The sequence below is a fragment of the Carettochelys insculpta genome, chromosome 2, assembly GCF_033958435.1.
Source record: "Carettochelys insculpta isolate YL-2023 chromosome 2, ASM3395843v1, whole genome shotgun sequence".
Taxonomy (NCBI): Eukaryota; Metazoa; Chordata; order Testudines; family Carettochelyidae; genus Carettochelys; species Carettochelys insculpta.
The window spans coordinates 46,554,185-46,567,275 of record NC_134138.1 but is presented as its reverse complement, the minus strand read 5'-3'; the positions used below and the strand labels follow the sequence as shown (position 1 = coordinate 46,567,275).

Sequence of the window (13,091 nt, the reverse complement as noted above, 5' to 3'; positions counted from 1 at the left end):
TCTCTTGTGAAATCTTCATCATTGACCCTTAGTTTTGTATCCCAACTGAATGAAGCTTAGACTCAGATGATTACAGGGGCATGGCAACAGACAGATCTTCCTTAAGTGGGATGCTTGATAGGCTCTTCAAGGAGGGGATGGGTATTCCTTTTCTGTTGAGCAAACAGCGTCTGAAACAGCTGCAACTGAAGGATATTGAGGTAGATGACCAGAACTAATAGTGCTTTCTTTTGTGTAGCCTCTGCTTTGGGAATCTCCACTCAGGCTCACTGAATGTGGAGGGTGGGAAAGGGGGACAAAAGGGGCAACTACCCTGGAGCTCTGTGATTCAAAAGGGCCTGGGGCTCCCAGACCCTACTGCAGCAGAAGCAGCCAAAGCCCCAGGCCCTTAAAATCACCACTGGAGTGCTAAGTGGGGGGTTTGGCATGGCCGCAGTGGTGCAGAGGCCTGGCTGCCCCCACCCTTTGTGCCAGAAGCTATTCCCCTTCCAGAAGCACAGAGCTAATCCCTGACCCTGCCTTGCCCAGGATCCCAGCAAGTCAGTTAGTTAGCTCTCCTGTCTCCAGCTCCTGCCCTTTTCTGTTTGGTTTCTTTAGCAAGACCAGTAAACCAGCAGTCTCATTACTTTGTTCCAAAACCTAGTTGCCTAGGACCTGTTAGCTGTCTTCCCTGTACCCCTATGCGCACACACTATTGTGAAACCATACAAAATCCCTGCTCTTCCTCCTCCCTCCCAACACCCTCTCAGTTTCTCTGAGAGCCTTTCCATTTATTGTAAAGCAGTTCGTCATAGTTCTTTTTGGGCACAGTTTTGAGGAGAAAACTTATTTTTGTTATGCTGAGAGAGCCTTATTTTCAGCAGCTCAGTAAGAAATTCTAAGGTACCAGTGCCTATCCAACTGCCTCATGAGCATGCCTAATGAGTTGATATACTCACTATGATAATTTCTGACCACGTTGTCTTGAGCTTTTACAGATTTCATTATAAACCGAAATAGAAGTCCTTGGTAACTGGTGAGCTACTTTAAATTGACAGCCTTTGTGAAGAATATTTTTTGTATAAGAATGGTATCTGAAAAGTCCTTGTTCCTGCAGCCTTTCAAAAGGATGTTTCGTAATGTTGAATTCAGTCAGAACTTGACCCTTTGTCTTATAGCAAAACACATGGGTTTATTGTCATGCCTAAATTGGATTTACGATGAATGTGCAATGTTCAGTATCGCTTGGATCAAACAATATTAAAACGTTTGAATAGCTCTAAATTATAAATACAAATTATTATAGAAGAAATCAAAAGAAAAAATGCACTCCATTGTTGTCCTACAGTTTTCATATTCACCTACATTGTATCTTTCAGTAAAAAAGCAAAACAAAAACAGCACCTTTTTGGAAGCTCTGTTTTCTATCTTCCAATGTCCTTTGCTCACAGCTGTCTGAGTTGCCTCCTCATCTTCTCTAACATATGGTTTGATCCATGAATTACTCATGTATGTCAGTGATATTCTGTCACCTGCTGTGTAGTAAGTATGGAAGCTTGATTTCCTGGGGTGCCATCAGATAGGTCAGTTGTACCCTAAATGTAAGAGCCAGTCTCTTCAAGTTTATAAAATTAAGGTTTCTCTGTGTTTTCAAATGTATAGGCCCAGGCCCTTGTGTGGTGTAAAGGAATACAGCTCTCTTGACTGCAGTGGGCGAGCACTAATTTACTGAGTAGCTGTACCATAATTTTTGATGTTTTTCCTGTGTGTACTTGGGGCCAAGATTTTGGAATCTCTCCTTCTACTAAAAAGGCACTCAGCTTTGTGTGGCCACTATTCACGTTTCAGTTTATATTAGTTAGGAGAGGGAGTTAGCTGGCAGATCTTCCCCTTCTTGCTTCCCTCCATCTGCTCTTCCCATATGACCACTGGAAGGAGAATTTGAGGGAGGCACCAAAACCTTCACATCTATCAAAACTAACTACTGGAGCAGTATCTTGGGGACTCACCGAGAATGAATGTGTGGCTTAGAGGATTAGGAATGACTTTTCACCACTGGCTCCCTAGCTGAAAGCATTCTAGGGTGCTAAAGTACTACCTTCTACCGGCTGTTTGGCCTACATTAAATGAGTTGGTGTTGTCAGTTCAGTGTGGAGTAGACAAGCGTCCACAGTACGGGTTCCTTGTTGATTGTCTCAGCAGAGAACCTGTTGGCTGAGTGGACGTAGAAATAGAATGATCATCTTATCCCTCCGTTAGAAGACTGGGGCACATTAGCAGAGAGTTTGGGGAAGCTTTCACTGTCATTGAACTCTTTTTGCCCATTTCACAGATAAGCAGAGAATTTCAGGCCCAAGGACGGTTAGCCCAGCATTCTTTATGTTCTCTACACCAGTGCAGATGCAAAAGAATAGTGTGCTCAACAGAGATCTGACCAAAGCTACTGCTTATTTAGAGCTGACTGAGTCCAGAAGCTTTAGCTCATCAGTGTTTATAACCTCAACCATTTTTGCTTTCTCCACCCACAGGGTCATTGGTTTTCTTGAAGCTATTGTGTGCATAAAGTTTGGTCAAGAGCTCTTCTCCAAAACACAGATATTGTATGTTGTGTTATGGCTTCTTTGTGTGGTAAGTAAGACTTCTCTCTCATGAAACACAATGCCTATCAATGTCTCGAAAGCCCCCAAATAGCCTCCCACACTGAAAGCTCTCTGAAGGAACTTAGGGTTTGACACATACCTCTCAGAGAATTAAACTTCACTATTTCAGTTGAAGCTGGCAGGATGATACCTGCTGATTACTAAACATCATGGGGCATGCTTAAGAAATAGAGGTGATAACCCTACTTGTTTCCCGCCATGCAGCTATGCAATGGCATATCCTCAAGGGGGTCATTGTATGGATAAAGAAGTGGTGGTGAGTTCTGTAATGGTGATGAGTCCAAGGTAGAGTAAATGTGGAATTTAAATTTTCTTTTCTTTTCTTTTCTTTTTTTTTTTTTTCAATCTGTGACATACAGAATATAATCATGTCACCAAACTTGAAAGGTAGCTGTGAATCAGGCCAGGGGGGGTTTATTTTTTTCCTTCTTAATAAGTGAAAATATGAGAAACTGTGAGAGTCCCTCTGATCATTCCTAACTTTACAGTGAAATAATGTGCACTGTTGCTCAGCGAAGGTTAAAATCCCTACTGGGTCAGCCATCAACTTTCTGTATTTCAACGTGGGTTGGTGGAAGAGCAGCTTTAAATTACCCGTGTGAACTTGCCGAGACTAACTTGTAATTCATGAATATGATGATAAACCTATATGTTTGTTGTTGTGACTTGTGTGAAATATAACATTTTTTAATAGACCTGTGGGCAAAACTTGGCTATAAAAACAGTTTACCCGAGTAAGTCCGGATTCAAACTTGCTCTTTTCTCAGAATTTGGTTTAATTTACAAAGGCCATGATTCAGCTAAGTGCTTGAGCGCATGTTTTGATTTTGATTACAATGGGACCGAAGCACATGCTTTGAAGTGTTTTGCTGAAGTGGAGCCTATACTAGCAACTCAAAACAAAGCATACATTCCCGCCCTAAGCTGTCTTCCAATTTTTGATTCCTTCTAATGTGGTACTACTTAGGAAAAGAATTACTGACTTGAGGCCTCAATTCTGCAGACCGTTATGTGTGTGACCACTCTACGTTTACGAGAACTCCTGCTGAATTCAGTAAGCAAGGACGACTTACCCCAGTAAGAGCTGTGCAGATGGGGCCCCTAACAAACTGAAAATTATCGGTGCAGTTTGCTACTGTGTATTTGTAAATACTCTTTCTTTGATAAACAAATTAGATTTACTAATATTCTTAGAAACAAGGAGCCATACAGTAGACCCCAACTTACATGTGAGTTGCATTCCTGGGCAACCATGCGTAAGTCAAATTTCACGTAAGTCAGGACCAGGTGGGGAAGGGGCCCTGCTGCCTTCAGTCCCCTGGTCCTGGCTGTGCCTGGCTCCCTGCTCTCGTGAGTGGTGGGGAGCCTAGAGCCAGGCACAGTGGTGCTGGGCAGTTTCCCAGCTCCCGGGAATGGAGGGGAGCCGGGAGGCAACCTGGCTCCCAGCTACTCTCCATTTGCGAAAGCAAGAAAACTGACCAGTGCTGCTGGAGTGGCAGGCAGCTGGGAGCCAGGAGCAGCAGCACTGGTCAGTTTCCTGGCTTCCGCAAGCAGAGGGGAGCCAGGAGCAAGACTGCTGCCTGGTTCCCAGATCCCCGCCACTCTCTGGAGCCAGGAAACTGACCAGCACAGCATCAGCACTGGTCACTTTCCCAGGTCCTGCAAATGGAGAGAAGCTGGGAGCCAGGCTGCCACCTGGTTCCTAGCTCCTCACCGCTCACGATTTCAACTCACATTATTGCACGAAACATTAAGTCAAAATCATGTAAGTTGGGGGCGGTCTACTGTACTTCTTTATCTGGAGCAGCAGCATTGATTTAGTGCAGCTAAATGGGGAGAGCTCTTGGTCCAGTGTTCCGTAAACATTTTTGGTTTTGTTTTTTCTTTTCTACCCTCTTGTAGGCTTTTACGACTTTCCTGTGTTTATATGGAATGGTTTGGTATGCAGAGCACTATGACCACCGAGAAAAGGTACTTTGTCAAGGACTCAATTCTTATTTTAAACCAAAATTAAACTGCAGCGCAGCCACAACGGTACATGTTTTTGTGAAAAGAACGCTGACTTACGAATCAGGGGTGTGATTCAGTCTTTTGAAGTCAGTTGGAATTGCTTCCATTGAAGTCAGTGGGCTTTGGAATGGTCCCAAAGTGTGTTGTATTCTCCAAGGAGCACTGTAATCCTAGCTGTGTGAAACAGGGCTGGAACTTTATCAAAGACTGGAATAATAAATAACTAATGCCTCCACAGCCTAGGTGAAAAGGCAAGAAGAATATTAAAAATATTGACAAAAGGTTTGTTAAAGGACATACCACCTCACAGCTGTTGTTTTATTACCTTTCTACAGTCCCATTATTGTGTTTGATAAGACAGGGAAAGGCCTTTACTTCTATTAGCATTTTTGTCAGAATTCTTGTTGCAGCCTAACAGAAAATGTAGTGGAAAGGAGAAGCTTGGATCCATCATCCCAATGTTGTGCGTCCTTCTCTTTACAGACCTTGTCGGAAAGTGAGGACAGCCCATACAGCCCAGATGCCTCCTGGCTTCATTCTAAATTCACTAAAGGTACTGCTGCTTTGTACGCACATTCTCAGTGTTGTGTCGCTGGGAACCCAGTTCAGTCCTAACAAATGTAACTTGAGGAACCTGCAATACAGTTTATTTGATTTACTTTCTGACACTCCCCAGCAGTTCAAGTCCATTACAGAAATAAGCTGCAAATCCACTCTTATTTTTCACCACTGCTTTTCATAGAATCACAGAGCTGGAAGGGACCTCAAGAGGTCATCGAGTCCAGCACCCTACCCCAAGCAGGATCAGCCCCAACTAAGTCATCTCTTTCAGTTTGTTTGAATTGTAATTTAATTTTTAATGGAACAAATGGCTCCTGTTGCTGTTCCATCTCTTCGTGGTAGCCAATGTGTCAGACTGGAGAATTTCATAACTTTGTTGGACAGGTTTTCTCACTGACCGTCCCATATATGGGTGCAAATGAACATCTAAGGCTGCTGCTACACTACCATTCTACCATCGGAAGTGCCATGGTAATGAGGCAATTCGAAGCAGGCTAATGAGGAGCTAATGTGCATATTCAGCACCTCATTAGAATAATGGTGGCCATACGAACAGACTTCGAATTGCAGATTGACAGTGTAGGTGGGGACAGCTTCAAAATAAGTGCCCCACTTCAATATTCCTTTACTCCCACAGAACTAGATTGGAGTAAGGAAATGTCAAATTGGGGTGCTTCTTTTGAAGCTGCCCCCCCTCTACACTGTCAGTCTGAAATTCGAAGTCTGTTCATATGGCCACTGTTATGCTAATGAGGTGCTGAATATGCATATTAGCTTGTCATTAGCCTGCTTCGAATTGCTTCATTACCATGGCACTTCCGACAGGAGAATGGTAGTGTAGCAGCAGCCCGAATTTAGAGTGTACTTTGATGCCTGCTTATTTAATGAGCAGATAAGAATGTTTCCAGGAGCTTGTGTTCCTGTTGACACTAAGGGCCTGACTACATGAACATTTATTTCATGGCAAGTTGGAGTGCCATTCTATCCTGCACTAGCCTGTCACAGCCTAACTCTCCCTATGGGCCCTCTGGATGTGCATTTTGTTTCAAAAGAGAACTAGATCAAAGTACATCAGTTAATTTAATGCGGGTCAGGAGGGTCCACACAAACAGGCAGACCGTTTTTCTTTGTTCCTTTTTGCTGCAATGAAAGTCAAGTAGGTAGCCTGTTTTCTCTGTCTCACGCTTTAGTAAGGGCCTTCCTGTAGAAGAAAGACAAGATTAGCATCTGGAAACTATCACTCAGAGGTTACACTCCAGGTGTATTTACATCATTAAAACAATATTTTTGTTCATTGCAACTTCCTGGAATTCCAGCTCTTGAAGCACTCTCACACTGTTTTCTTCAGTTGAATGCACAGATTTTCCAGGTTGTTGGTATTGATTTCTGCTCAGATTGTTATTTAAATAACACTGGATTTTGTTCTTTAAAAAAACATATGTTCAAATAGACTTTTCAGGCATAGGGGGAGAAGAAAAAAATGCTTTGACAGTGTCCCCTGATTTTACCAGAGCTATTTGCCCAGTATTAAAGCTTGTAAGAGGTTAATGTCAGTGTGTATTAATCATCATCATACCTCTCCACCTGCACAGGCCAAATGTGGAACAGTGTGTGACAAAGATCCAAACCGACAGATGTTAAACAATTATTCATGCAAGAAACTTGGTGATGTGAGGATTTGTTCCCTAACTCTCTTCAGCCTCCATTTCATGGTTCTTATTTTCTAGTGTAAAGAATTGTCAACAGGATGAGAAGAGGGGTGCCAAATTTGAATGTGATTTAAAATGAGCAACATGAGTTTAAATGGGGGACATTTTAGCAACACACTTTAGTTTAATTTTTTGAAGTTGCCTGGAGAAAGAGGTCTTTTTTCCCAGAAGAGAAAATAAATGTTTTAGTGCGGCCAGTAGATGGAGTGCTAGTCTCAGACTAATAGTATCAGCCTGAAAGAATTCGTTTAATTTAAATTTATTCTATTTTTGAGAGTTAGTTTGTCTGTCTGTTTGGTCATGAAGTCCTTCTAAATGGTAAGAGCTAGGACCACCAAGTTCAGCATATGGCATCCTCTTACCATAACTTTAAGCAACGTAAGGATTTGGTTGTCTCTGGAAAATGGGATGTGCCTGGGGATAGCATTGCTTCTCCTAGAACCAAACAGAATATCAGTGTTTAGGGTTTGAAAACTAGAAGAAATTGTTACAGGAAACCAAACTGACTATAGCCATTTTTGTTAAAACATAGCAAATGTTAAAAGATTATGGTGTTGAAGAAAAAATACACATAACGAATTCCCAGTTTTAAAAAATTACTAAAAAATATAAAATGTTAAGTCTTTTTAAAGAAATCAGAATAAAAATTAACTTAATCAAAGTAACACTTTTTGAAAAATACAGTCATTTGAATAAAGCATGTACATGTCCTTTTAATTTAAATAGGGTTACCATATAAAAAAAAAAAGACACCCATGAGAGGGAGTATATCTGTATCAGTATCTACCAACTCACATTGTGTTAAAGTCTATCTAGTACATCAGTACAACATGAGTTGGTAGACAATGGTACAGATACACTCATTCTCGGGGGTGTCCTTTTTTTTTTGAATGGTCAAATGTGGTAACCCAAATGGAGGGGAGTGGAAATTGAGTTAAGGACCCAAGCAACCTCAGGTAAATCTGCTAGCAATACATATCTAAGGAAACCTAAAAAACTGACACCTATCAACAGCCCCAAACCTTAAACAGATTTTGATTTTTTGTAGGTACTGAAGATAGTCCACCAAAACATTCAAGCAACATTGAGAGCCATTCATCTAGAAGAAGGAATCGTCATTCTAAAACAAAAGTAACCAATGGAATTGGCAAGAAATAAGATCAGTCTCTAAAGATGTTCCAGAATGTGCCTAGAAATGAGAAAGAAGACTGGACCTAGTTCTTAATTCCCTATTAGAAGGTTAATAAGAAAATAGGAGGAAGAAGGGGGAAAGTGTTTGCAGCAAGTGAAGGGTCTAGTACCTTTTAAGGGTCTAGTACCTTTTAAGATACAGCCATCAATGTATTGCAAATCATTTCCTGTTGCCATGTGCCATTTGCTGATTTAAATATCATTTCTTTAGCGCTGGTCATTCAGAAACAGGTAGTAGTATGTTGAAAGGAAAAGTAGTTTGCTTTTGGTAGATATGTGATGGTTTATGTTCGGGTATCATGATTTGCATTTTTAAAATCTTTGTTGAGAACATTAACCCAGAAGTTAGTGGCTGATAACCAGATGTCTTGGGGATTTTTAGTTTTATTGGGGGAGGGAAATGGCATGGGATTGGTTGGTTGGTTTTGTGTCTTTGTTTTGAAACATACACAGGCTTTGGTTAAAAGCAACTGTGCCTTTCATTCTCAGTCTGACAACTAAACTTTTCTATACCAATGGTTCTTTTTATTTTAAGTAAATTCATACATGTATCCAGTCACTCATTTTAATGCCACTCTCCTTGGTGGTAGGTGTTTACCAACTGGGGAGTGTGTCCAGGTTTCTTGTAAAGAAAGCATAGTTAATTTCAAATGTTTCCTTATTTGGGATTCTGTTCCCTGTTCCATTTGTTCAAACCTAATTCACAGACATCTATGGATCTTGTCACACAGTGCTGAGGGCTTTACCTGTTGACTCCAGGGGCAGGTGTAGTATACTTTGGTTTACCTTTCCCCGGCCTCATTTTCCACTGTGCATTTGTTCCCATTACCTGCAAGTAGCAATATGTGTATAGTACTGGTAGGCATTATTCAGTTGTCATGCACTGTAAAATACTTTGATTCTCCTACATTTCAGATGTAGTTGGATTGTCTGAAGTTTTAAACAAGATTTGTGTTAAAGGCTGATTAGCCACTTTCAGTACTAGCACAGTGTCATGAGAAGGCAGCTTCTTCATGAAGTTCTGCAGCTCTGTTTTTTGTGCATTTGCAGTCTCTTGTAAGGACTCAGTGTTTGGAAGAGCGGAAGGGGTAACAAAATGTTACTATGTTTATATAAGGCTTGCTATTTCCCAATATGCTGTTACATGGCAAGCAGCGAGTAAATCATCCTTGTTATATCAGGGTGAATGATTCTCTGCAGCTAGCATAATGAGTAATCTTCGAGTAGACCTATGAGATCTATCAGTTCATACACTAAATTATCAGGATTTTTTTGTGCCAACTGGGTTGTGGGGTCCATAATCCTAGAGAATTTAGCAAAGCAGACATGTTAAGAAAAATAAATAAAATCTCCATGAGTCCTTTCATGACTAAGGTTTAATTTCTAAGAAATGTTACAGTAGTTTGCCATAGGTTATGCACTATACAATGATGGTAAAGACTATGATATGACACCAGGTAGGAAAAACCATCCTATGTGTATTTCATGATGATTTATGTGCCACAGATTATCAGCATTTTGAATGCACTTATTATGCTGCTGTCTAACTCATGGAAGCCCTTCTTATTTTCTTCAGTTCAACACAAGTGTACAACTGAAGAACTAAATTGTATTGAAAGCTGCTATGTCATTTTTGCTGCAAAAAAGGAAAAAATGTCTGGCATATTTTTTTAATCTTTCTACAGCTATTCTGTTTTCATTTATATTACCAATGCTAAGCTCTGTGGCATCACCATTTGCGTATTGTTGAATGTACTGGCAAGTTTCTGTGGCTATTTGAATGTTACTGCTATATTTCACTTGTGTATAATTGTCAGTGCAAGACTGATGATGACAGTGTGAATTGTTCTTTCCTATAGATTCAATACCAAAGCAAGAAGTTGAAGTTAAACATCATATCTATGTTTTGTATTTTAGATGTATAATTTTAAATTTAAAGAACAGTTTTCAAAGGTGAGAACCTGTTCTGTGCATGCAAAATGTGCACTCGCATTGTACATAAAAATCTCACAGTCTTGTGTAAACTGTAGCTTATGTACCCAGTTATCCATTTCCCCCACACAGTGGGTGTATGCAGACTTTTGTAAGTACAGAATTGGTGCTCACACTTGTGAATTGGACCCTAAACATTTAAAAAAGCAAGTTCTATGAAGTTGAAAGTTCATCTGCTAAAGGTTCTGACTTCGGTATTCTGTTACAATGAGCACACGTCAAACCAGTAAATGTAGGTCAGGACTTTTCACTCATAATGCCTACGGAAAAAGAGTGCCCAGAAAAAACATCTTTTATGTGTTTTCCAGGGGGCTTTTTTTAAGGCCTTTGAAAATTAAAGGGAGAGTGGAAGAGGCAGGGGGAACTTAAGTAGAGTCTGTTAGGCCAGGGGCCACAATGGGCGGTGGGGGGTGAGATTTCAAAAAGGGGGGCACAGAGCAATTGGCCTCCACTGGCTCCCCTAGCCTCTACTGTCTTCTGCCTAGCCCTGCCCCCTCCTCCCTGGCATAGCTGCAGGCAAGCAGAGCTGACTGCTGCTGCCCCACATGAAACCTGAGCTTGCTGCCTGCAGCCATACCATGCTGCTGGGGATGCCAAGCAGGGCACCAAAAGGCTGCTGCTGAGCAGCCTGTGGCTTGCTCTGGAGGCAGTGAGGAAAGAGAGCAAGCCAGGGGGAAGTGAGCTGCACTGCTCTGCTACTGCCTTGCCCTGCTCCATCCCCACTGCTGGTCCACCCAGCCCAGGGAGGGAGCCTTGAACTTTGCAGCCAACTTTGCGAGGGCTTCTCTGGATACCCTGTGAAGAGATGTCAGGGGGCACAGGTGCAAGTGCTGGACATGGTTAGAGAGTAGAAGGGGGGACTAGAGGCTAAGGCAGCAGTCAGCAGGGGTTGGGGGTGAACCACAGTTGTGCCTGGGGAACTGTGTGAGACCCCCGCCAGGCCTTTCCCGGTGAAAGTCAGGAGCAGGTATTTGCCCCATGCTTTGGTTAGGCAGGGTTCTGCCTCTCCTAGGAGACTTGCCTGCAGTGTGAGCACTGCTTAACGTGATGCCCATAACATCCCAGTGCAGGAGTGCACAGAGTGGGGAGGCATGAAGTTTCATAAGGGGTGGCAGCGCAATTGGCCTGCCTCCTCCCACCCCCACCCTGCAGCCACCATGGGAGCATGACACGTGTCACTTCTGGGAGACCTCTGCTCACTTCCAGGCCATTGGGGGGCCCTGCTAATCGCAGGGACAAAAAGTGGGGCCCACTGCAAAAAGTTTGCTCACCTCTATTTTAAGCGTGTTTGAAAAATGACACTTTCTTCCCTCGGCCAGCAACCCTGGCAGCAGTTGACACGTGTTCTGACAATCCACCTGCTGGCTGACAAATGATCTTTTCACTCCATTTTCCATGGCAGTGGGCCTGGTATTGGCACAAATCAGAAGGTGCTTTTGATCACTGCTGTAAATCTGAAGTAGTTATCATTCCCTCTCCCCACTCGCTGAACTCCATATACTGTTCATGTGCAATAGCTAGTGGGAGTGATGAATAACTTGAGCAGTTATATTAATATAACTTCCTTGTATCAAGAATTCTGCTGCTTGAATAGTTGTTGCTGTCACCAATGCACTGTCCCTTTTTTTACTCCTTTCTTTCCATGGCTTCTCATCTCTCCTTCCTTTTATTCTTTTCTCTCTCCTATTATTCTGTCCATCCGTTTTAAAACAAAATATCCTGTGCCACTAAAAGGACTGAATTTGTCCTCCAGAGATGGCATGTAATGCCAGTCATTGACGGGACCCAATTCAGTCTAGTATAGCAGTAAGCAGAGGCTGGTGGCAACACTTTAGAAGACCAAGCAGATTTAAAAGTAATAGATGGTTTTCAAGACACGGAATGCTAGGAGGCATAAAATGAACTGCAAGCCATCAAAACTGACCCTCACTACCAACTTGCCAATATTAAAGCTGAATGGAGAGCTGCATAAATTTAAATACATTATCTAATAAAATACTGCAATGAAAATCAGGGAGGAGCTTGATTTCTGTTCATTTGTTCCTCATTTGTGAATAAAACAGTGGCTGTTTCAGCTACCAAAGCCTTGTTATTTACAACATTGTCATGAGATGGCACAGGATTACCATCTTTTACATTGTTTTTTAATAAAATTGCTCTGTAATGATTGCCAAGTATCGTGTTTTGCAGTAACTCAGTAAAACTGCCCATGTAACCACTACGTGTTTGTCATCTGTGTTCATCAGGGTGTGGCATGCAATTGCGTTAGACGCTATGAATTTTTATACTACTAATTGCAGACTTAACAAATTCATCTAGTTCATCATGGAATCATCCTAAAATAAAATACTTTGAGGTCTCACTGCAATCTGCTACTTGGAAGGACAGCAGGCATTTGAAGTAAATAAGTAATATTTCTGCTTTGTCTTGCTTCTGACACCACTTCTCAGGGTTCTAACAGGCAGGATACCTCTAGTATACCTAGCTGTATGTTTTGCATTTTGGATATCCAAAACAAAGAACTGAGTTGTTCCAAACTGACTTTGATTGCAGACCTAAGGTGAGCAGAAAGGTTTTTCATAGAGGAATAGGAAGACACAGGTTATTAGCTGGTGGGCTTGTGCTCACACCTCCATCAGTGAATTACGATAGCAACATTTGAATAACAGGAATACTTAGGCTTAGCTTTCACAACTAATGTAGTTACTGCTGCAGCCCTATTCTTAAACTGTATAAAAACAGAGTGGTAAATGGGGTTTTTATTTGCTATTGAAATATGCTAAAACCATCAGGCAGCACAGTGCCTAGACGCTGCAGGCACAGACTGAGGCCTATATTTGATCACAAGAAGCTTTCTGGCAGACATACTTGTAATGCTGATGATACTTATTGTCTGCAAAACCATGGCCTGTTTTAGATGAGATATACATGACTTGTAATTTACAACCAGCATTGCTGCTTTCAAATAGTGAATACAAGGAATTTGTGA

General features: G+C 41.8%; 1 protein-coding gene across 1 annotated transcript in view; it reads left to right on the top strand.

Annotated features, from left to right (window-relative positions):
• The window catches only part of PTDSS1 (phosphatidylserine synthase 1), a 48,988-nt gene extending 36,665 nt beyond the window's left edge, over positions 1 to 12,323 (top strand). Inside the window, exons 10-13 of the mRNA XM_074986906.1 lie at positions 2,508 to 2,607; positions 4,542 to 4,610; positions 5,133 to 5,202; positions 7,968 to 12,323. Coding sequence (XP_074843007.1) covers positions 2,508 to 2,607; positions 4,542 to 4,610; positions 5,133 to 5,202; positions 7,968 to 8,077 — 349 coding nt within the window. The 3' untranslated portion in view covers positions 8,078 to 12,323. The remainder of the gene's footprint in view (positions 1 to 2,507; positions 2,608 to 4,541; positions 4,611 to 5,132; positions 5,203 to 7,967) is intronic.
• Positions 12,324 to 13,091: the final 768 nt, after the last annotated feature.